At 34.4% G+C, this 26,530-nt stretch overlaps 1 protein-coding gene across 1 annotated transcript in view; it reads right to left on the bottom strand.

The window, feature by feature from the left end:
- Window positions 1-770: 770 nt before the first annotated feature.
- The window catches only part of FOXN2 (forkhead box N2), a 67,559-nt gene continuing 41,799 nt past the window's right edge, over window positions 771-26,530 (bottom strand). Inside the window, exons 3-6 of the mRNA XM_043603334.1 lie at window positions 18,809-18,933; window positions 16,045-16,109; window positions 8,059-8,127; window positions 771-5,235 (exon numbers count right to left, since the gene is read on the bottom strand). Of these exons, the coding sequence (XP_043459269.1) occupies window positions 4,712-5,235; window positions 8,059-8,127; window positions 16,045-16,109; window positions 18,809-18,933 (783 nt within the window). The 3' untranslated portion in view covers window positions 771-4,711. The remainder of the gene's footprint in view (window positions 5,236-8,058; window positions 8,128-16,044; window positions 16,110-18,808; window positions 18,934-26,530) is intronic.

Raw genomic sequence — 26,530 nt, 5'->3', positions numbered from 1 at the left:
TGGATGCCCAATTTTTAAACACATGGCATTACTGGGTATTGTTGAAGTAACACTACTGTATTTATATATTTTTTAATGTTTTATTTAGTTTGAGAGAGAGAGAGTGGGGAAGTGGCTGAGAGAGGAGACAGAGCAGACAGCAGAGAGCCTGATGCAGGGCTTGACCTCAGGAACTGTGAGATCGTGATCTGAGCCGAAGTCGGATGCTTAACTGAATGAGCTACCCAGGCACTCCATAACACTACTGGATTTAGAAATAATCTTAATAATTTCACATTCTACTCAGTTTTTCCTGTTTTTCAAACTATCTCATACATATGCATATGTACAGGAAAAGAAGTTCAATTTCAGGAAGTGAATAATTTTTTTAAAGTTTATTTATTTTTGAGAGAGTATGTGTATGTGCCAGAGTGGGGGAGGGGTAGAGAGAGAATCCAAAGCAGGGTCTGAGCTAAGGGCTCTATCTCACAAACCTTGAGATCACGATCTGAGCTGAAATCAAGTGTCAGGTGCTTAACCTAAACCGACTGAGCCATCCAGACACCCCAGGGAGGGAATAATTTAATTAATACTATTTTAGCTTTCAAAATGATTAAGATGGCCTGTAAACACTAGAAAAAAAAAGACTTAAAAATTCTGAATTTGAAATTTTATTTTTCATTTGTATGACCTTCAACTTTGTAACACCAAAATGGAAAGGGTGTGTGTATGCAGAAGTATGACCACTTACAACTACACTACCCACCCCTAAAGAACAGAGAAAGCAAAAATGTTATAAAACAAGGTTTATTCTGCAATACTTTATCATAATGAATTGCATCTCTTTGGTAAAAATAAACTTTATAAACATTTTAATAATCAGAGATTAGATACAAAAACTAAACATCTGTTAAGTTGCTTTTAATATGAGCAAAGACTGGCAACTGAGAAGTGGTTCATTTGTGACTGGTCATCTACTGGCAGTTATAACTCAAACTCAGGGCAATTTTTATGCTACATTAGAAAAGAGGATAAGGGAATCAGTTCAATAACTCAAATTTCTTGAATGAGAAAGCATTCTTATACTTTCATTGAAAAATAAATAATAGTTACACTGAATTGGCAATTATACATTTTTATACACTATAGGATGGCAACATAATACTTTAAAATTAAGCACTTAGTTTAATAAGAAATGTACAACAATTTTAAAAACAAATTTGATAATGGCACTGGCAGTTAAATGCAAAAAAAAAAATGTGCTTTAAGAAAAAGATGGCAGGTAGAACATTAAAATACTCTAAATTTGTCTTTCAATAAATATTTTGAGTACATCATTAACATAGTGAAGTAAACTTTGTTTAAATCAAAGCTTACACATTTTGAACTAACAACAACAACAAAATAAACGATAAAGTATATGTAAACCAGAAAGCCTCAAAGTTTCTGAATTAAATGCTATAGTCTTCACAAAAGGTTGTTAACTTACTGTAGTATTTAAGACAAAAGTCTTTACAGCTTTGTGAAGTATTCACATCTGTTGCTTAAATTGCTGGGAAAGGCCTCCTGATCTACCAAGACACACACATTCCCTCCTTAACACTTTCTCTAGCTTTGAATTCGTCCTAACATGTATTTAACTGACCGCCTCCTATGAACCCTTTACATAATGCCTCAGAAAGTAGCAGAAGAAAATTTATATTCTAAACCTTATTATATACAAGGGGATCTAAGTTAAGAGAAGTCATGCTGGCTATAGGGAGGAAAGGAAAGGCTCAAAGGTGGAACAAGGAGATGATCCACCAATAATTCTTTCCATGAATACAAGTAATGTTTTCTTTCTCTGAATCTGAAAGGTAAAATAAAATATTAATGAATTTAATAATATATTGCACAAATAAATTTCAAAAATCTATATTCAAGAAACACTGATTCTATTTGGGATGTGAAGGATGAAGATTAATTGTGCTGAGTCAAAACTTTTACTAGAAATCTATTATAAATGGGAATTGGTTGTAACAATTTATATCAATATAAAGCAAATTATATTAGCTTAATTCACAGTCTTAAAGTATGCTGGAATATATATAACCTCTCTGAAAATGCCAAATTTTTGCTGTTACAGTAAAATTTCTTATGAATATATTAGAAATATAATTTCTAGTCATAGGACTGGAAATTACTTTCTTTAATTGGGTGGTGATTAGCCATGTTTTTATCTCAACACATCTGAGGAATGGGATCATAATACCTATGAAAGTAATAATGGGAGAACCATAATTAAAAAGGTACTTTCTCTTTAAAATAACTGTCTTGGTAAATCAGCAAATGGAGTGATGCAATGAATTCTGTTTAAGAATTAAGTGTAAAATATTGTGTGACTTCTTCCTATTCACTTGTAGTACAAAAGTGTTTATTGTCCTTGCTAGTGAAGTTAAATTTAACTTTTAAATTTGCAGGAAGAGCACATGAAGAGGGAGAGAAAATCAAGTTTAAAGTATTACTGTTATTTGTATTAAACCAAAATAATTCTGAAGATCCCTCTTAAAGTAGGGACAACTCAACTCTCCCCCTCCTTAGATCATTTTCCTCTGCTTTCGAAGAGTAATTACAAATGGACAGGAACCAGAGAGATTATCTGTGGTACAGAATTTCAGTAGGACACAATAAACTGGAACCAGATCACTGAAACACTGTTACTAAGGTCTATGCAGAACAGTTTCAAGATATTGTTAGAATGATATTGATAATCTGTGTACTATTTATACTGTGTAAAGCATTTTTTGTGTGTTATATTCATTGTCTACAGTAAAAGGTGGTAACTTGAATTAGCCATTTTCTGTAGATGTGACATATATGAAGAACAAAAACTGCAAATATCTCATCCTGCATACTTGAGGACTATTTTTTGTTATCAACAAATTAAAAAATTACTATATTTCAACAGCACCAATTCTATTAATGTGGCTATCCAGGTTCAATTACAATTAACATGGAAACAGGACAGATAATAGTAATGTTGTTATCCCTGGCTTAAAGTTTTGCCAACTGAAAAACATGTTTTCATTAGGCTTCTCATTTGACAGTTTTGCCCAAATAAAACTTACAAGTCAAAATAAAAATATTTGTCTCTTAAAACACACACACACACACACACAATCCAAGAAAATGCTTTAGTCATAGAAATAGCTGAAAGTAACCATCCCAAATCATGAGCCTATGTGTGTACGTATGTATGTATGTGTGTGTGTGTGTGTGTACGTACATGTATATGAAATTATCAGAAAGTGAAAACAAGGTCATTGTTATAAAACAGAATGTATGTATCATGAGATAAATTGAACTTTTGGAAAGTTGCTTCCACCACTGTAAAAAAATATATATAATAAAGTTTAGTTTTATTAGTATCTTGTGTTCTTTCTAAATAATATATAAACTATAAAAATGATATGAAAAAAATGTCTTGTAGAAGCAGATTTGATCAAATACTTAAAATGCCTTAGTCAATGCACATTTGGAACAGCAATATAAAATCTTTTAGCATGGAATAAATGGCACATAATATGTATTATATGGTCTCCCCCAAAAGATGTACTGTATAAGATTAATTTTGTATAAATTTTAAAACCCCTGAATGTACACTGTCTCTACAGTTTTGTTAAATCCTTTCAATTTCAATTACGAATACATACAAATTTAATTCATACCCTGGAGAGAAGTTTTTTCCTAAAGGATCTACTACCTTTATTTATGACATATGTAGTAACTATTCAAAATGTTTTTATTAGATTACACTCCATTCCTACTACAAAATTCTCAGAATGCACTCCACTTAACAAGCAAATAAAAGATACTCTTATTGCAAAAAGTGTGTCAAAATGAGTGTTAACTCCATAACACACTTTATGGCTATATCCTCTGATTGGATTGTTTCTACTCAACAAATAGAGCTAGTGGCTAAAATTCAAACAATGGTTACAAAGCACTTTGGGAACAAACAAAAGGCCCCAATAAATGTTATGCAATATTTGAGAAGTAAAAAAAATAAATCAAAGATAACACTGTAATAGGAATTGGAGTGTTCTTAGATGGAATTATGCCACAAACCTGCCTTTTCTAAATCTCAGAACTCTGCTGTACTTTCTGCCTATGTAAACAAAAGGAACTTTCTAGACATCTAGGACCTTTTCCAATTTATACTCAACTTTGTCCATGCTTCAACAAAAAGTAATTAAAAACCAAAATTAAGACAAAAAAAAAATCCAAATCTCATTCTACTGGACTGCATGTCTCCAGAGAAAAGTACATGAGAAAGACATCAGCAAAAATTTTAGATGGATCAGCAACTACAGTTAATTACAGATTGGAAAAGAAAATGAAAAAAAGTCACAGAGTTGCCAATTCTTCCACTTTAACATATTAACAAAATAAAAGATTTTTCCTTCAAGTTTTAAGACAGAGGTTGTGGATTTTCTTATACAAAAATTTCCAAATCTTGGAGACACTTATCACAAAAATTATGCTTTTAGGACTTGGCATCGTATCTATGATTGGGCATGTTCCTAACAGCAATTATTTAATAGAAATTAAAACAAACATTTTGAAATAAACAATTAGCACCCCTCCCAACCCTCAAACAAAAGAAGTCCATTATGGCTTTGATATCCCTTATAAAGAATTAAGTAGATGAGTATTGCCACACTTTAAAATAATTTCACACTAATAAGTATTTCTATTTTCTCCGCTGCTTTTGATTTTGTGTCTTTGCAGTACTTATTAGGGAACCCAGACAGGTACGAATTCCAGCAAGGTGGAGCAGAGATCCAGCTGCCTCTTTGAGCTCCTCATCAATTTCTTGACATAACTGTTTACGCATCTTTTTGCCTGGCTGCCCTTTATCAGAGGTATCAGCACAAGCCTGTGACGCATAGCCACTGTCTCCAAGAGGATCATCTTCATAATCAACATCTGTATCTTCTTCACTGTGAAATCCTTCACTGCCATCACTTCCCACATGGTTACTCTTTGGGATAAATTCATATGACTCATCCACAGAGGACAGAGAAGACACGCTAGACCTGGATGCACAGCGCTGTGCTGCCATGCTACTTGCACTGTAATTGTGGTCTTCTTTTGGATCAATGCTTGTGGCTAAAGAATGACTCTCTTGCAGTCGCATAGTACTGGGATGACCAAATGCATTGCTGTAACTCCTCTTTTTTTGCATTGCTGTTTTAAGAGGAAGAGGCTTCTCACCTGTTGTAAAGAAAACATCTATCGATATAGGTCAAATGCATTTGATTGCAAGAACAGGCCATTTAAACTACTGTATCATTCCTGAAAAGTAAGTGCTTTAAGTTAGTTATGTTTTATAGGTTTTTGTTTGCTTGTTTCTTTTTTTATGCAGACCATATCATCCTGTAGGTATTAAGTTGAAACATTTATTTTATACAATTTTTTAATATTTATTTTTAAGAGATAGAGCGAGAGCAAGAGCATGAGCGGGGTGGGGAGCGCACACACATAGACACACACAGAAAGAGAGAGAGAGAGAGAGAGAGAGAGAGAGAGAGAGAAAGAGAGAGAGAAAGAGAGAGAGAGAGATGCAGATTCAGAAGCAGGCTCCAGGCTCTGAGCTGTCAGCACAGAGCCCAATGCAGGGCTTGAACTCATGAACTGGGAGATTATGACCTGAGACGAAGTCAGATGTTTAACCGACTGAGCCACCCAGGTGCCCCTAATTTGAAACATTTTAAAATCACTTAATGAAATGTCTTGACCTTTCCATCAAAAATATAATTATTTTGAGCTGCTTGTACAGAATGCCTCAATAAGAATGTATCACACTGTTTAGCTAACCATTTCCTTATTGATATTTAGGTTTTCCCAATTTTTCACCACTATGAAGAACTGCAATGAAAATCCTTCTGATGCTTTTTCTTACACGTATGCAAATATTTTTCTAGGATACTAAGAAACAGCACTGTTAAGTAAGAGAATACACGCATTTCAAGTTATTATTAGTATTTTTTTAATTGAAGTATTATAGTTGACACACAATATTAGTTTTAGGAGTACAACATAGTGATTTGACAATTCTATACATTCCGTAATGCTCACTGTAAGTGTAGTCACCTATAGAAAGTTAATACATTATTGACTATATTCTCTATGCTGTACTTCTCACTCCCCTCTTATTTATTTTATAACTGGAAATTTGAAACTTCTTAACTCCCTCAATTAATTTCATCCACCCCCCCACCCTCCTTCTCTCTGGCAACCACCGGTTTGTTCTCTGTATTTATAAGTGTGTTTGTTTTTTGTTTGTTCATTTGTTTGTTTTTTAGATTCCACATATAAGTGAAATCATATGGAATCTGTCTTTCTGTCTGGCTTATTTCACTTAACATAAAGCCCTCTAGGTTCCTTTAGGTTGTCAAGAATGGCAAGATTTCATTCTTTTTTATAGGTGGGTAACATTTCATTGTATATATCTATCACATCTTTATCCATTCTTGTATCGATGGACACAAGTTGCTTCCTTATTTTGGCTATGAAAATAATGCTACAATAAACACAGGGATGCATGTATCTTTTAGAATTAGCATTTTTGTTTTCTTTGGGTAAATACCCAGAAGTGGAATTACTGGATAGTATGGTTTTAGTTTTTTGGTTTTTTTTAGTGTTTATTTATTTATTTTGAGAGACAAAGAGAGACCAGGGAAGGGACAGAGAGAGAGAATCCAAGGCAGGCTCTACATAGTCAGCACAGAGTCCGACGCAGGGCTCAATCTCAGGAACTGCATGATCATGACCTTAGCTGAAATCAAGAGTGGAACGCTCAGCCAACTGGGCCACCTAAGCACCCCTATTTTTAGGTCTTTGAGGAACCGCCATACCGTTTTCCATAGTGGCTGTACCAATTTGCATTCCCACCAACAGTAGGTTCCCTTTTCTCTACATTCTCATCAATACTTGTTAGTTCTTATCTTTTTGGTACTAGACATTCTGGTGTGAGATCTCACTGTGGTTTTGATTGGCATTTGTGATTGGTATTTTCAAACTGTCCTCTAAACTGGTTTTATGAATTTACATCCTACAGTGTGTGACAATATTCAGTTCCTACAATTAACACCTGATATTACCATGGACAAGAAAGTAGTATACCAATATTGTTGCATTTTGCATTTCCCTGACTTTTAGACAAGTTGCTTATCTTTTCAAATGTGTATTGTCCACTTTATTTCCTTCTTTGAGACTTACCTAATTCATATTATTTTCTTGGCTTTTCTGTTGGGCTTTTTACTTCTTACTTATAGAATCCTTTTATGTACATATACTCAATATTAACCCTTTGTTGTATACATAGTAAAAAAAAATGTTCTCTCAGTGTTTTGCTTGGGTGACTTTTCTTACAGCTATCTTTTATTGTCAGAACTTCAATTTTTTTTTAATTTTTTTTTTTTAACATTTATTCATTTTTGAAAGACAGAGAGAGACAGAGCGCAAACGGGGGAGGGCTAGAAAGAGAGTCACAGAATGCAAAGCAGGCTCCAGGCTCCGAGCTGTCAGCACAGAGCCTGACGCGGGGCTCGAACTCATGGACCGCGAGATCATGACCTGAGCCAAAGTTGGCTGCTTAACCGACTGAGCCACCCAGGAGCCCCATTCAAAATTTTGACATTTAGTTAAATTTACTCACATTTTCTTTTATGGATTTTGTACTTGTATCTCAAGGGTTTTCTTATTTCTAGGTTATAAACATACCTTCCTATATTTTCTTATCTATGGCTTTCATTTTTACTTTTAAATCCTCAAGTTTAATTTTTATACATGCTGTTAATTTCTTCATTTCTTGGTCCATGTAAAAAAGATCTATCACAATATTAAACTCAATCTCATAATTTGCTCACATAAATTAATTAAAATATGATAAGACAAAGTAATTCAGATGAAAACATAATTTAGTTGGAAAAAAAAACAATTTTGCCTATAACATTTAAATACTTTGCATTCTAAATTACATTTGAAAAAGCACTCACAAAAATGTATTTTAAGAAGAAAAACAGGATTGCTTACATTCTAAAATTCCTTGTTCTATAGAAGTATTTAAAAGCATCATTGCAGTGGCAGCATCAATATCAGATTCTGAAAAAGGAAACCAGTAACAATATTAATGTTCTTTATAAAAGAGAAGCTATTTTAAGTATTTGCAAAGGTAACCAAAATTCAGATGTGGTGCATATTCTTTTGCTTAAATACACACACACATACACATACACATTAAACAAAATGAGACACATTATTCTTCAATTTGTTTTTGTTCACTTAAAATTATGAACAGTTTTATGAACAGTATTGAATTGAATGAAGGAAAACTGCAAGGTACTAGAGATCATAAAATTCTTTATGATTTTAATAACTTTTTCTTTCTTCTAGCTTGCTTTACTATAAGACAGTAATAACTCATAACACACAAAATACGTGTTCATCGACTGTTTATGTTATCAGTAAGGCTTCCAGTCAACAGTAGACTATTAGTAGTTAAATTTTTAGGAAATCAAGTTATACATGGATTTTCAACTGCATAGAGGAAGGAGGCAGGGGTCAGCACCCCTAATCTCCACATTTTCAAAGGCCAACTGTAATTAACTAAAAATGTACACAAAGACATTACTTTTTAGCATTTAAAAAATATCCTTACCTGTGCATATGTGCAGTTATGAAGTAATGCATTAATTGCATGCTAGTTACAGGAGTTAAAAGTATATGTACTTGGTCAGTCTAGATCATGTGAATCTACAAATGCTAAATGAATAATTATTGCTGGCACAAAAGTATTAGTAATGTTTTTAATCATTATATATGAGCCTACAAATACTATAGATTTGTATAATACATATGAGGGCAAAAATAATTATAGATATTCCATAAGAAAAATAGGCTTTAAAAGGTTGAGAAAATCAGCAGATCTACTCCAGATAAAGTCATTATGCTCTCATATCTACTTTTCTACTGAAAGTTCCTCTCCATCTTGGTGATCTATTATTCTGAATAACTATAATTAAATAAAAGTGAAATGATACAATCTAAACGTGAAGAAAAAGTTAGAAAATATTTAGAAATTTTAAATTATAAAGGATGTTTAAATAAGATTTGGATTTGAAACTTCCCATTTCTACCTCAAAGTCAGAAAACTTCTGTTAACCCAAAGTTTTCCATTTTATTTGTAATATCTAATTATAGAGTTATTCTAGATAATTAGGTCATAAAGGTATTGACTTGTCTTCTCCCCAACCTGACCATAAACTTAGTGAAGGCAGAAAAGGTTATTGTTATGGACTTTACCAAACAGACTTAGGTAAATCAGAAGATGGTTGTTACAAGGGAGCACACAATACTGTAGTTCTTTCCCCTTGAATAAACTGTGACTTTGTGAAACACAAGTCTCTATATGAACGCCTCCCCATTAGACTGCCAGCTTAAGGTAGGAACCCATCTTACCCTCTATGTTCCACAATGCCTGTAACAATAGTACGTCCTTGATAAATGTGTAAATAATAAAGTATAAGACCTCTTTATCCTCCTTTCTTTAGATTAAGCTACTACCTACCACCAAATTACTAACGTTATCAATGGGCTTAGCATGCTCTAGGCATTAGTAACTCATCTAATTCTCACAACTTTATAATGTGGGCACTATTAGTATATTTCCATCTTAAAAATGAAAAAAAAAAAAAGAAAAAGACACAGAGGGGTTCTAGGAATGATAGAGATGGGACTTGAACCTCAATAGTCTATTTCTAGAATCCAGGCCTTCAATCCGTATTCTATCATCAATCCTTAATACTTACTAAGTATCCATGACTAGAGTAGGATTCTGCAGAAATTTACAGAAGATACTGGAAATTCTCTATTCTGTTACTCACTCAATAAGTTGAGTGCCCTGTTATGAGCCAGACATCATTCCAGGTTGTGGGAACACAGCAAAAAAAACAAAACGGGAAAATCCCTAACCTGTCAGAGCACAAAGGAATAATTAAAACACAGTATGTCACAAGGTGATAAACACTAGGGAGAAAAATTAAGAGGAAAGGGAGATAGTGTTGAGAAAGGTGGTTGCAATTTTAAAAACAGAGGTTAGAGAAGGTCTCAACAAGAGGCAACAGTTGAGCAAAGATCTCTGGGAGATGAGAAAAAGAAGCCATTTAGATATCTGAGGGAAAAGTATTCCAAGACAGAAAAAACACTAAGTAAAAAAAAATTTTAATCAGTAATTCCCATATCATAGCCAAAAGGATAGCAAAACAAAGATCTCTCAATTCTCGTCTTTTAAAATGAGACCTGACTACAATTTGATAGAGCTCAGTATTCTAACATGTCCCTGAAGAAAAAAAAGTGCAGACTCTAGCCCATATTGTATCTCTGTGTGAACTGGAAAAAAACAACTCTGCCTCCAGGTGAATGCTTCCCTGTATGAAGGCACACAGCTTGAAGACTGGAGTGTGGGTTGAATTTCAGACCCCACTTACTGTCTCAGCCAGATGTCCTTGGGCAGGGCACATCTTGAATGGCACTATGCAAAAGCCCTACAGAGAGATTCCTGCTACATGAAATAATTTTTCTTTTAATAAAAAAAAGGTCTATCTCGTTTCCAATTTTATTAAAAAGAGGCGGAGAAGGGGGAGGTGGTGGTGAGGGAGAATCTAGCACTGAAATACATTATGATGAGGAAACAATTTCAGGACATTTATAATCTTATAAATGAAGTACCTGTAAAATCTTATCAAAAAAAATTAGTGTATCTCTAGCTTAACCTCCCATAGTAAACTTCCATTAGAATTCAAGGAGTCATATTTCTGAAATATAATACCTAAAATAAAGAAAATTGATGAGGCTTATCCTGACAACATAAGAAAATTGCATGAACACCACATTTCTTTTCTCAGTTTTCAAATATTTAAAAATGATAACAAAACTAGGTATTATTTCTGTACAGGACAGGAAATGTGTTCCTTAAATACATTTATTTCTTGTATAAATTACAGCCAAATTAATTTGAACTCTCCCACATGAAATTAACTTTATGAAACCAAAAACTTCTTTGCAAAAGGATTTTATCTGTATCTGGTTTGGTTTAGAACATTTGTAAGTGTGCTTACCATAATGCCTTGCCAATTAATTCTGGAAAAAAAAGTCTAACTGCAAGAGAAATGACCCAAAACACTCAGTAATCAAGAATACCTGATTATCAATGATTTGTCCAAGGTACATTCTTGGAACAAAAACAACAAAAACACTTTACAAATTTTACAAAAACTTTACAATTTTAATTTGGAGTACCCAATCTGTTTTGCTATTAACAGTAAACTGAAGAGTTACTTATTGTCACAATTAAAAACACTTCACAATGTTACTTTTTCACTGACAATACTTCACACCATTTAAAAGGTAGCTGTGTTTTTAAAAAACATACTATTAGGTAGGTTATCTAACATGTCCAGTTCATAAAGAATAAAAATCTGGTGCTCCTATAAGGTCTTTTGTTTATATTTTCTGGCACTATTTAGATTAAGCAAATAATTAACTTCTAGTTGAAAGTCATTTGTCATTAGTCATGAGAGCTATCCAAATAGTGATTAAAAAAAAAAAAACTTAGTTCAAAGTCTTATTATTTCTTTTTTCCTTCATAGTTCTGACTGGAGTCCAAAACCTGCTACTGATTTAACAACTGGTTCAAATAAATTTCCATCATAAGTGTTAATTTGTATGTCCTGGCTTCTATTTCATTAGGTTTGATGCTGGGAAATTATGAATGATCATTCAGAAAAAAATTAAAAGACACTAGGTTCAGCTATGTCAAAGTGAGGGTTTTTGAGAGAGAGGGAGAGAGAGAATCCCAAGCAGACTCCACACCGCGAGTGCAGAGCCCAACGTGGTGCTCAAACTCATGAACCAGGAGATCATGACCTGAGCTGAAACCAAGAGTTGGACGCTTAACCGACTGAGCCACCAACATGCCCCGAAGTGAGGGTTATAACACATTTCTGTTCTAACAGACTAACACATTTCTGTTATCTGATTCTCAATTCATTTGCTTAAGGAATGCTATGAGAACAAAAGAGGCAGAATTTAAATATTTACAAGCTCAGTAATAACTATAAGGACTTATTGCCTCTATCAAAACTAATATACACATTTAAAGAGCATCCAGAGAAGTTGTCTCTTGTGATTCTTTAATAGAGGAGAGCAATTTTGATAAATTGCTGATACTTTAAGCTGCTTGGGCCACTGGTTTACTTTCATTTCTATTAAGATACAAATTATGCTGATTTGCGACCTTAAATTTGCCCTTAGATTTGCACTTAGCCCATAATATCATCATTAACTGCCTAAAGTTTGTATTTTCTTGTAGTATACTAGTGCTTAAGTAGAAATACTAAAACTTACTAACTAGAATGTGAGTTCCATTTTTGTCATCTTTGTTCACTAATGTATCCTTGGTACCTAGTACATAAGTGTGCTCAATATTTAAGTGGATGAATTTATTCCAAACCCACACCAAACCAAAATACTGAGAATAACAGGTTTTGAGATCTCAGTATGAGATTCTTATGTCTCCTGCCGCGTTATACAATCCTGTAAACATAAATATTGGCACATAAAATTAGTCACTGAAAGGTGAGCAAGTGGGGCGCCTGGGTGGCGCAGTCGGTTAAGCGTCCGACTTCAGCCAGGTCACGATCTCGCGGTCCGTGAGTTCGAGCCCCGCGTCGGGCTCTGGGCTGATGGCTCAGAGCCTGGAGCCTGTTTCCGATTCTGTGTCTCCCTCTCTCTCTGCCCCTCTCCCGTTCATGCTCTGTCTCTCTCTGTCCCAAAAATAAATAAACATTGAAAAAAAATTTAAAAGGTAAGCAAGAGATACTTTAAACAAACTGCTGCACCTACTCTGGATGACAGTGACTGTTTCTCAAATTCCTATGCCTAAATAAGTTCTTCTGTTGCTCTTACATATTTTAAAGGTAGCTATAATATAATTATTAGTAAAGATGATTTTATGAAGTGATAGATGAATATAATATTGGATTCTAATACTGGAACTCAATGACACCAAAGTGATCTTTACAAAACACAATACTGACAATGTTGCCTCATTCTTTAAAGCCCTTCAGCAGCAACTCAGGCACCTCATACATGGTAGGAGTGCAGGTTCTGAAATCAGAGTTTCTGAGTACTTTGTATGCCATTTACTAGTCGTGTGGCCTTGAGAAAGTTACTTACTCTCTTCAAACTTCAATCTCTGTATTTGTAAAAGGAAGTAACAATACCTCAAAGAGTTGGAAGGGTTAAATGAGATGACACATTCAAAGCATCATAGTAAGAAACTCAGTGCTAACTAATGTTATAATTATAGGAAGGAGTTCAAACTCCTTACTCTAAGTAAGTTCTCTTTGATTTGGCTAATGCTTGCTTAAACTTCTTCATTTGCCTTGCCCATGCTAAGTGATCACATCTACAGCTACTGGACCAAGGCTATCCAATCCTCTTTTATACTCCTAGGCTTCAGCCAAACTCATCAGCCTGTGGTTCCCAGCAGATACCCTCCAACAAGGTCAAGTATTCCCCCAACTTTTCAGGTCTGGCTCAAGCACCACACTTTGTTTTCTAAGAGGCCTTTCCTAACCTACCTCTAAGCTTAATTTGCCACTCACTTCCTTTTTGTCCCAGTGTACTCTGCATAATTCTTATCAACCTTCTTCAATTAAACTGTATGGTTTTTCAGAGCAGGGCCTGGGTCTCTTTCAACTCTGCATATCTCAAAGCACCCATACATTGCTTGGCACCATGTGGGAATTCCACAATTAGTTATAGAATAAACAGTTGAATGTTTAGTCCCTTTACCACTGTGTTTTTTCAAACTTTTCCCTAAAAATGATATCAAGATAGAAAAAATGCAAATTTCCTCAACAGTCTATCAAACTACCCTAAAGCAATCTGATTTATATATGAATTTTCTCAAGTTTTTGTTTGGTCTTATGTTTTCCTCTTAAAACTCATAAGAACTGTACATTCTATTCCAGGACAGACCTGCATTTGTTTCAACCTAGAACACCAAGCACCCTTCCCACCAAGTCCATTATTACCAGGCCTAAGACTCACCAGTATAGAAATGGAGGGAAGTAAGCTGTTAGCAGCACTGAAGAGATGATGAATCATATGTATAAGTCGTTAGACGAAGGAGAAGTGCCTATGCTCCAGTTATGAAAAACTGGCTAAAACTAGCAAGAGAAAATTGTGGAAGTGTCTGCTCCCCAAAGGAAGAAGCAGAGTTAGGATGGGATGGCATAAGAGCAAGAAGAGATTCTAAATAAACCCAGAATTCACAAAGAAAATGTTCTCAAAATTTGCATATGAACTGAGCTTGAAAGACTAAAGGTCAAAACTTATTGAGATAATAAAAAGATGCAGTTTTAGCAATGTCTACATGTAAAGAGAAAGCACATTTGTCCATGCAGGGAATGAGAAAACAGATACTTGCCTTATGTTAAGTCAGAACATTATCTGAAGCAAACATGTAACTTCCTTGCAAGTTCTCTTGAGCTTTTTCATACTCTTTCCCTTCCTTATTTTTACAGACCATCTTCACACTGCTTCCTAGGCTTGGTTTAGTGTAGTTCCAAAGAGCCAAAATGTGTCTGATACACAGAAGGGCTTTTGGTCTGAGGATTTCTGTTTTTGAATGTCATAGAAATGTCTCTAGGCCCCAAAGCAACAATGCTAGAAAACCTTATGTTAATACATCACTAATTTATAATATTAACTATGAGTAGAGGAAAAAACTACTACCTCAGAATTTTGATATACTTCTAAAAAGTCATCTACAAAATTCTGAAAGTTAACTTGTTACCTTCTTAAAGTTCTTTCCATTTAACCTATAAACGAAAAATTTTGAACTATATTCTAATCCAGGGGTTGGCAAACTTTTTCTGTAAAGGGTAATCAAATAAATAATTTAGGTTTTGCCAGCAAAGAAAAACCAAGGATACAATACAGAGATCTCTGTGGCAACTATTTAACTCTGCTCGTGACAAATTTTCATATGCCTTGAAATATTATTTTTATTATTTTTCAATTGTTTACAAATATAAACTCAGAGGTTATACCTAAATAGGTGGTGGGCCAGATAGGGCGCAAAGGCCAAGGGCCCGAAGGCCAAAGGCCACCTCTTTTGAAGTCTAAGACAGACCTGAAAATACTGATAGTATGACTAAGAAACATTTTCCTTTTTTTTTTTTTTTAAATGCTTATTTTTTGAGAGAGAGAGAAAGAGAGAGAGAGAGAGAGAGAGAGAGAGAGAGAGAGAGAGAGAAAGGGAGGAGGGGAGAGGCAGAGAGAGAGGGAGACACAGGATCTGAAACAGGCTCTAGGCTCTGAGCTGTCAGCACAGAGCCCAACAGGGGATTCAAATCCACGGACCTTGAGATCATGACCTGATCCAAAGTCAGACACTTGATTGATGGAGACACTCAGGCACCCTGCAAAGTATTTTCGTATTTCCTTCCTTCCTTCCTTCCTTCCTTCCTTCCTTCCTTCCTCCCTCCCTCCCTCCCTCCCTCCCTCCTTTCTTTCTTTCTTTCTTTCTTTCTTTTTCTTCCTTCCTTTCTTTAATATGAAATTTATTGGCATATTGGTTTCCATACATCCAGTGCTTATCCTATCTTCCTATTTTCAAGAAAAAATATACATAAAAGGAAATGAAAAAAAAGAGATATACAACAGCATACACAGTATGAGCCTAGCATTTGGAGAAAAAGTATGTGTGTATGTGTGTGCATGCATACATACATATCTACTCATACATAAGGGCAAACAAAGAACCAAAGTAATTAAAACAAAATGTTGACTATAGAATAAAGAGTAAGTTTTAGTTTCTTTTTTATAAGTGTTTTTATTTTCCAAATCTTCTACAACAAGCATATAATATACTTTTATGGTTAGAAAAAAAAGAAATCCTTATTTTTGACCTGAGTTTTTCGGATTTAAAAATAATGTTCTTTCACATACCTTTGAGGGTTCGCACCTGGTTCTGCTTGAGTACAGAGCTTAAGAAGTGAGGTGATAAAGAGCCACTGAAAAATAGAGATAAGACAAATATGCTTATAAAAATCTTTATTTCACTTTTTATAGAACTTAGTCACAAATACAACTAATTTATACAATAAAAAACACAAACTATTTTTACCTTGTTTTCTTTGCTAATACTATTCAGTTTAGGAAGAATCTGCCAAAGCAGAAAGAGCATTAGATCCAAGATTAAATCACAACTATTTGGATGTTCTTAGGCAAAATAATTAATTTCTTAGTTTCTTCATCTGTAAAATAGGAATAATTAAACCTCCCACACAGGGTTGCTGTGATGATTAAATAATAATAATGCATTTAAAATGCCTGTAACAATAGATAATACATAATAGTTACTATTTGGTTTTGTATTGGATGCTTAAGTTTGATGATATTAATATAGGTGTTACCACAGAAATGAAAGCATTTATCAAAACAAATGTGTAAATAGAACTGTATGGTTCCTGATTTTATTAATAAATATCAATATCAAACTAATCTTGCTATATTCATAAAAACACCAGCAGTTTGGGCTTTTTTAATTCCAAAAATTAAAGCATTTTGGGGACACACTATTCCTGTTCTTTGGAATTTGTGATAGCATAAAAAAATCTGTTTTGCTGGGGTGCCTGGGTGGCTCACTTGGTTAAGTGTCCAACTCCTGATTTTGGCTCAGGTCAATATCTCACTGTTATGAGTTTGAGCCCTACATTAGACTCTGTATGTAGCCTGCTTCTCTCTCTCTCTCTCTCTCTCTCCCTCTCTCAAAAAAAATATCTGTTTTGCTAAGTAAATTATAAGTATATTTTCTACTCACAGTTTCACATACACTTTATTTCATTGTCTTCCTCAACTCACCAATTATGACATGAGAGGGCTACACAAAGGCGTATCAGATGGAACCATCACTTTGCCAACAATGAAAAAGAAAATGTTTCTAAAAATATTAAGATAATGTTTTAAAGTAAAAAATTAGAAACTTTATGGTGTCATTTATGTATTTGTTTTTAAACCACAAATCATTTTTATTTAACATCTAAACATGATAAAGCTAAAAAGTACAAACATGAAAATGCAACATATCAAAGGCACAGTAAAGTGCATATTTGATGGTAGAGTGTCAATTCTCTCATTTAATCTTTAATTAAAAAAAAAAGCAGGGGCGCCTGGGTGGCGCAGTCGGTTAAGGGTCCGACTTCAGCCAGGTCACGATCTTGCGGTCCGTGAGTTCGAGCCCCGTGTCAGGCTCTGGGCTGATGGCTCAGAGCTTGGAGCCTATTTCCGATTCTGTGTCTCCCTCTCTCTCTGCCCCTCCCCCGTTCATGCTCTGTCTCTCTCTGTCCCAAAAATAAATAAAAACGTTGAAAAAAAAAATTAAAAATAAATAAATAAATAAATAAATAAATAAATAAATAAATAAATAAAAGCAGAGCTAAATAACACACACAAATGACCAAAAGCAGAACTTACCATTAGTTTCCAAATTAATTTTTTAAACTAGTATACCTCATAAGCACCAACATTAACTAATAAAGAGAAGATACTAAGTCCCAAATAAGCACCAACATTAACTAATAAAGAAGATACCAAGTTCCAAACAAGGCTATAAACTCTGATGACTTCTTTTCTAGGTTTCATTTCATACAGACAAACTACTCAATAATTCTTGTGACAATAATCCTTCTAATCTACTAGTATAGTAAATAAACTTAAAATCTCAATGAGTATATAAATATATTACTGATTGCAACTTTAGCCTTACTAATTTTTTACTGTATTTTGGGTACAACAAGGTCTCTAAGTTAATTAAAATAGTTCAAGAAATTAAACATTGCATTAAATACTGATTAATTGTAGCTTTCTCCCTCCTTTTGTGTATGTTTGAAATTTTCCATTTAGTCTTTTATTAAAAAGCCTCTAAAATTTTCCTAAAAAGAAATTAACCATTGTTAGGCTACCCTCAAAAGTAACTCAACGAAGTCTGGCATTTTCAATTCAAATGAATGTACATAATAGAATTAAAAAAAACAGATTCTTTAGGAAAAGGAAACAAAACCAGATTTGAGGTACCATTTACAGCTTTGACTTAAATGGGAAAGCTATAAGATCAATAGGAGTCACTGAGTTTGAAAACAAAACCCAAGGAAATACATTACAATTATATTCACCAGCAAAAACGAAATGAATAAAAAAACTCAAAGCATTATTCGGCTTGTCAGACATTTTAAAATTTGAGACTCTGAACATAATTTTCAAAATAGTAAATGTGGTGTGAAAGAAAACCAAACTTAAAATAGAAAAGAAATATAAATATACATATAAAACTGTTACAGTGACAAACCATTAATCACCTTACTTTAGAAAGTTTATATATACTTTTAATTTGTCTTGTCTTTAGTATGCATTTGTATTGCAGACAATTAAAATAATTTAAACCTTTTGTACCTAGAATCATATTATAACTTTCTTTACATACCCAGTAGGGTGTATTTTCCAGAATTATGTTCTTACCTATCAAATATCCTATTTCCTAATAACAAAGTTAGATATAAGTGAAAATGCCTTAGGCTAATGTCTTACCCCATATATTGGTCTCCATACAATAAAAAAAACCACACAGAAAACCTTACAACTTTGTTAAGTTTTTGTATCTCACACAATGAAATCTTATAAATCACCATTGACACTTTTATGGAAGATCCTGTACCTTTGTGGAGATGCAGGAGGGGTGTAGAATGTTAATGCTGAGGAAAAAGGTTGCTTCTTCAGTGCCTGCATAAGGTTGGGTTTATATTCTGGATCAACACACCATAAGGAACCTTTCCCATTAACCTAAAATAAAATACACAAGAATTATTTACCTGGAATCTTTAAGACCTACACAATCAGTGCCTAGATGTTTTTACTAAATGTGTGGGGGCAAAAAACCCTACAGTACCTTTTGAGTAGAATGTAAAGGATGAAATAAGCTTGCTATAAATGCATTGTGTGATTAAAAGCCCTAGAGGCAGATCTCCAGCTCTGCCATTTACCTGCTACGTGACCTTAGGAAAGTTAACCAACTCCTATCTCTCCAAGACACTCTCCATTCCTTCTTTTGGAAGGTAGGGATGATAACACGACCTACTTTATAGGACTGTTATGGATTAAATTATGCATAAGGGGCAGTACACAGTGCCTGGCACAGAGAGCCACAGGACATGCCAATCACTTCATTGTCTGTGAGAATGGTACAACGCCAAGAAGTACAGTGAAGAGCACGAAGGACTATACAATGTAGTCCTCCACATGCTAAGTTGTAACAAATGGAAGCCATTACAGGAAAAACAGAAAGAAAAGGAAAAATTAAGCTTTCTATGCAGCAACATTTCCTCAAAAGTAATAAGCAGTATATCAAATGATACATCAAAAAATAATTCTCATTTTTAATGGTATTAACAGTAATAGTTAAGTTAGCATTTAAAGTAAAATTTAGGGGCGCCTGGGTGGCTCAGTCGGTTAAGCATCTGACTTCAGCTCAGGTCATGAGCTCATGAGTTTGAGTGAGTTTGAGCCCCATGTCAGGCTCTGTGCTGGCAGCTCAGAGCCTGGAGCCTGGATTCTGTGTCTCCCTCCCTCTCTCTGCCCCTCCCTTGCTCGCACTCTGTCTTTTTCTCTTTCTCAAAAATAAACATAAAAAAATAAAGTAAAATTTAAATTTAAAATGCAAATGATTTTTTTTAAAATTTTTTTTTTCAACGTTTATTTATTTTTGGAACAGAGAGAGACAGAGCATGAACGGGGGAGGGGCAGAGAGAGAGGGAGACACAGAATCAGAAACAGGCTCCAGGCTCTGAGCCATCAGCCCAGAGCCTGACGCGGGGCTCGAACTCACGGACCGCGAGATCGTGACCTGGCTGAAGTTGGACGCTTAACCGACTGCGCCACCCAGGCGCCCAAAATGCAAATGATTTAATGAAAAGCACAGTAGAAGCCTCAGGGTGGCAAATCAACAACTGAGTATGGAAAAGACTCCTATAAAAGATAATGAAGAGGAAGGAAGCATTATTAGCCCTTAGAGGATTTAAGTTACAACATTTGAGGGACTTTTAGATAATATGGCAATGAACATATGAACCCAGATGCCACTGAAATAATCAACAGAATCTAAAAATTATGTAATTTGTATGATTACTAGAAACTGAAGAAACCATAAACAAAAGTGCCTGCTAAATTTCAAATGGGAGCTGCCTGAAGGAAGGGCTTGAGTGATCCACAGTTGGCCCCATGTGAAGGACCAGCTTAGAGGAAGGTAGGTGGACCTGATACCTGAAAAACCTCACTAATATTATCTAACATACAGAGAAAAGGCTAGGCTATGGGATAATTCCTTCAAATAGGTTTGAAAAATACTACACATTTTACTTCTCTCCTTCTTAGAAGGTCACACTACATATGACCTTCATATAACCTTAACAGGTTAAGGGATCTAAATATTTCTGTCATTAAGCCAGTTTTATATGGTTTCCTAAAATTATCCAACACAGAACTTCCTTCTCTCAGGTAATATTTGAGGAAGCTTGTGTTCTGTGGAACACCTATGAGAAAAATTGATGTAATTAGTGAATTTTTATAGACTACACTTTCAAAATATTAATGGAAAAAACTATAAACATTGATTAGGCCATTAAGAATAATAAATTTCCTTTTAAAGATCACAATTTTAGGAGCACCTGGGTGGCTAAGTGAGTTAAGTGTCTGATTCTTGATTTGGGCTCAGGTTATGATCTCATGTTTTGTGAGATGGAGCCCTGCATTGGGCTCTGTGCTGATGGCATGGAGCCTGCTTGGGATTCTTTCTCCCTCTCTCTGTCCCTCCCCTGCCCATGTGCACTCTTTGTCTCAAAATAAATTGAAATATCTGAAACCAGCTTTTATCATATCTGGGGAGGGGGGTATTATTATAATGTTATATAATATAAATAATGAAAATAAAATTGATAAATTGATAACTAAAAATTAGGAAAATAAGGGAACTGACAAATCAACAGAGTATTCTAAAAAACCATCAAAATATTATACATCCTAGTTGAGGTAGTCAAAGGAAATAAATGAAGGACTTTAGGAGCCGTGAGATCACCTGCTAACTCTTCCTTCAGGATAAATCTTTACTACTTCCTTTTTTTTTTAAATTTTTTTTCTTTTCTTTTTCTTTTTTTTTGAGACAGAGAGAGAGAGAGAGAGAGAGAGAGAGAGACAAAGCACAAGCAGAAGAGGGGCAGGAAGAGAGGGAGACACAATAAGAAGCAGGCTCTGTGCTATCAGCAGAGAGCCCGACACAGGGCTCAAACCCACAAACTGTTGAGATCACTACCTGAGCCAAAGTTGGACACCCAACCAACTGAGCCATCGGCGCCCCTATCGTTTCCTATTTCCTTAGCTGAACATCCCTAACTGCACATCCTGAACAGTAGCTAGATGATAAATATATCCATACACATGTACCGCATCCACACATAGCCTTTACACAAAACTCCACAGCCACGCAAGAAGAAGATCCAAATTCAATCTCATCCCACTTCCCCAGAGCTAAACACTACTTGTACAGTGGTTAAGAGTGTAAGCCTTGGAACCATTTTGCCTCCTTTGGAATCCTGGTTTTGTCACTTAAGAGCTGTGTAATCTTCAGAAAAATGTCTATGTTCAAAATATAACTATATAAAACATAGTACCTATTTCAAGAATTACTGTATTGTAAGAGTTAATTCACATAAAGTGCTTAGAACACTGTCAGACAATAAGTACTCATTAAACATTGGCTACTGCTATTGATATATGTTCATTTTCTTTGTAGTGTTTTAAATTTTTTTTTAAAATGTTTATTATTTTTGAGAGAGAGACAGAGCGTGAGTAGGGGAGGGGCAGAGAGAGAGGGAGACACAGAATCCAAAGCAGACTCCAGGCTCTGAGCTGTCAGCACAGAGCGCAGCGCAGGGCTTGAACTCACGGACTGCGAGATCATGACCTGAGTGGTGGTTGGATGCTTAACCAACAGAGCCACCCAGACACCACTCTCTTTGTAGTTTTAAAAACTGTTCCTGTTTCCTCTAGTCTAATAGCATGCAAGTTTGTTTTTCTGTTTCTATTCTACTAGATATTGGCATTAAATTTTAACAAATATTTTTGAAGATTTTTTCTCTACAAGTGTTGAAAATCAACCATAAGGTATATAATCTTCTCTTCTCCCACCATGTGACGTTCAAAACTTCCTTAGAACTCATAAGATTAGTGAGTTTCAAACTGTTAAATTTTTTTTCATATTATACCTTTCTTTTTTTTTTTTTTTTAATTTTTTTTCAACATTTATTTATTTTGGGGACAGAGAGAGACAGAGCATGAACGGGGGAGGGGCAGAGAGAGAGGGAGACACAGAAACGGAAACAGGCTCCAGGCTCTGAGCCATCAGCCCAGAGCCTGATGCGGGGCTCGAACTCACGGACCGCGAGATCGTGACCTGGCTGAAGTCGGACGCTTAACCGACTGCGCCACCCAGGCGCCCCCCCATATTATACCTTTCTATTTCAAAAGCCCTTTGTTAAAATTTGAATTACACTTCATAATTAAATTAACAATTACTTGGACAACAATAAAATTTATGCGTGTTCTAGTCCCCTGTCTCCTTTTTGTTTATACAAAATCCTATATGATAGAAGCTGTTATGATTGCTGAAGATTTTACATGATGAATTCCAGAGTGTTTCCATGTCCCAAATTCTTCGTCAAGATAATATTCTATTACTGAGGCTCTTTTATCTTCTGAACATCATGTCATAATTATTAGAGTAGAATGGCATAATATAAGAACACTGTTCCACAGGTATAAATAGTAAGGTCTTAATCATTGCTTATTGATTGGCAATGTGATATTGGACAAAACATTTAATCTCTAAGAGTCAGTCATCTTACTCATATTTTATTCATAAAATAAAAAACCAGGCCACTTTACTGAGTTGTGAGGAGATTCGAATAAGGTAATTTATATGTGACACAGAGCTGGAAAATAAGTGAATACTTATTTCTAGGGGTTATTCTGAAATTGGCATAAAGTAAGAGTTTATATGGTTTAGTAACAGTATATTCCTCTAAGAGGGAGTTAAAAAATCAACAATAAGAACAAAAATCAATTAGTTCTGAGTAAGACAGTAAAGGTAGTAAAGAACAAGGAATAAACTAAATTTAGAAGGGAAAATAGCTCTTGTCTTAGAAAAACTATGAGTGTTAGGCAGTTTTTAACATCCTAGCAACCCAGATGTATAGGAAAAGAAAAACCATGGGTGTCATACCATACTGTAATACAGAAAGAAACATACCATACTATTAGATGAAACTTTTCCTGGTCGTCAGCAGCAAAATACCACATGGACTATATATTAAGTATTTGAAATCTTGATTTGTTTTTCAAAGGAAGTCAAATTTTATATATGTATTTTTGGATTAAGTGACGAAATTTCTTAAATTAAATATATTTTCAGTCACTTGGCCCAAATTATAAATATGTTTCAATGATAGGGAAATAAAACTTTAAAACATTAGCACCCACAACATCCTTTGCTCCAACCCACTTCAGTTTCATATAGAAAAGATATGTCTGGATTATTTTTCATATATTGACTAAGACAATTATGTTAAGAATGTTAGTCATGTTCTATCTTGGTATTCCTGAGATTACACTCTTAGAAACTGTTTTGTTCGATAATCTACTTTTCAAATTCAATCGTGAGAATTACAAATTGTTTTGAACATAGCAGAATTGCTATTTCCTTGAAATAGTAAATTGGAAGAACTGGTACTGAAAACCTGCAGTTCAGGGCAGTTAAGTATCTTGAGTAAGGTCTCCAAATAACAGTCTGGTTTATGTTACCATGGCAGCATTTCCTTTCACTGGGTCTGTTCACAAACTATCAGTAACAAGAGATAAAACTATGTATTTGCTAACATTATGTTTTAAGATCTTCAGGAAAGAAAAATTTATTTTAAACTCTTACTTAAAAACCTTGCCCTTTTATTACTGTGCTTAGAAGACAGAACACAAATAATAAAGAGTTTCAGACGTTAAGTATTATTTTAAACTAAATTTGCCTATAACAAAATAAATCTTCTGTGCAATGGAAACAGGAAATGTGCATTCTCTCATTTACTATTTTGCATTGTGGAACTCTAAGGCGTCTGGACTTACTTGTTAAAGAACCACTGAAGGTGCTGAAGACATAAGGAAAATACTAAGAAATGAACTTCAAAAAGATCTAAATGTTAGTTGTAATGAAGAGTTTGGGAGAAAAGGCAATGTTCACTATTTCTGAAATGTTTTTATGTACTTGCCCTGTGCATTTTAATAGACTCCCCTCAACTACCTTTTCTGTGGTTAAAAAAAAAAAAAATAAATAAATAAAAAAGAATTAACTAATTAAAAAGGGCATTCATAACTCTTGTTTATAGCTTCTAGTATGAACTTTTATAGTGGTTGGCATGACTTCTTTCCTGGAATTCAGCTATTGGAGGGAGTCATCACTATGCAAATCTACAGACTAAAATTGTACTAAACCAGGCAAAATTTCTAACTTCACGGTTCCCAGCTAAAATTCCAGTTACAGTATTTTAGTTTGGCTTTATAAAAATTTAGGAAAGTAGATATAAGACCTAGATATTTAAATATTTAAAACATGAAACCTAAACCCAAGCAAAAAAAAATGTATCACGTTTAACTTTTGTAAATACTGAGGCAGATAAATACCAAGCCAAGATTTTTAGACCTCTCTATTGAGAGCAGTAACTATGGTATGGATGACAGTGAAGGAAAGCTAATCAGCAGCTATCCAGCTGGTTGAGTATCATTTCCACTTTGTAGTTTGACCCAGACCTTGCCATCTTGCCTTTTTTCTGAGATAATCATCTATAGATAAGAGATATTCATCAGAAAAGTGCTGTCAGGGTTGCCAAATTCAATTCCAACATTTACTGGAAGTAAGTATAATTTACTTGCCTTCTGCATATTATAAGAGAAACACAGTCATTTTGAAACACTAATTCAAGAAGTATTTCATACATAAAAAAAAAAAATCCACAAGCATTCCCAATCCTACTTGAATGTATCACACTTTCTGTCCAAATTTCAGACATTTAAGCAGGCTACTGATTTTTGAGAAGACCATCACCTGCCTTTCTCTCCTCTCACCCTGACCTCAGTTGTGACAGCTTGCTAATTTTTGTCCCAATATATTACAATTTCTCTATTTATTCTCATATTCTTTATTATCTCATAAGATGATTTATCTCTCTTTGTCACACTCTCCTTGTACTCTGTAATACTCTTCTTTCTTTCTTTCTCTGAGCACTCAAAAATGTTCAGGTTAATTATGTAAATAACACACACATTTACAAATTATGGTCAAGAACAAGTCCCTTTTGATCACTACCACAAATCAAACCACACTGGACATATTATTTTGCAACTTTTATTACAAACAATATCATAGTGAATATCATATACATCTCCTTGCATGCAAGTATGAATGTTACTCTAGGGAAGAAATCAGAATCTAATCCACTACATCAAAATATATGCACATTTCTAATTTTAATAACTGTAGTCAACTTGCCCACAAAAATGGTCATACTCAATTATACTCATATCAGTAGTGTGAAAATATTATTGTTTCCCCTATCCTTATCTAATTTGATATTACCAAACGTTTAAAATGTTTGCATTCTAATGGGTATAAATTACTTTTGGGGTTATTTTAGTTTGTATGTCCCTGACAACTTGTGAGGATGAATATCTTTGCCTGCTTATTGACCATTTATATTTCCTCCTCTGTTAATTGCCTGTTCATATTCTTGTCCATTTTCCTATTAGTTTTCTTTTTCTTATTGAATTAGATGAGTTTGTTACACACAGTGGTGTGCTGCTCACTGTAAACATCTCCCATCAACATCACATTTAATGACATAATACTGGTAGCTTGAAACTGGCCATGATGGAAATATTTATACCATGAAAATTTAGAGAACCTACATCCCCACCTACTTAATCCTTCAACATTTACCAGCACGCCATATTTTGAATCCTAATCTGTTGGCTGCTACTTGTCTCAATCACATCTTAGCAATCATTTTCAAGTTTTTGCAACATTTGATATTGTTGCTCATTCACACTTAAACTTAACCTCTTTAGATTCCATTACAACACACTTTTCCTAGATTTTTCTATTGAAAATCATTGCTGCTGATGACTTCAAAACTTAGAGCTTCAATCCCACATTACCACTATTCCTGGACCATACTTCTAAGTACCAAGTAGACATTTCCCCTCTTATGTCCCACCATAAGTATAAACACAATAGGTCTAAAACTAGTAAATAATTAAGTGATACAATTCAAAATAAAATCTAACA

This window comes from Prionailurus bengalensis, chromosome A3, assembly GCF_016509475.1.
Source record: "Prionailurus bengalensis isolate Pbe53 chromosome A3, Fcat_Pben_1.1_paternal_pri, whole genome shotgun sequence".
Lineage (NCBI taxonomy): Eukaryota > Metazoa > Chordata > Mammalia > Carnivora > Felidae > Prionailurus > Prionailurus bengalensis.
The sequence above is the reverse complement of the archived record's forward strand: the minus strand, read 5'-3'. Positions and strand labels throughout refer to the sequence as shown.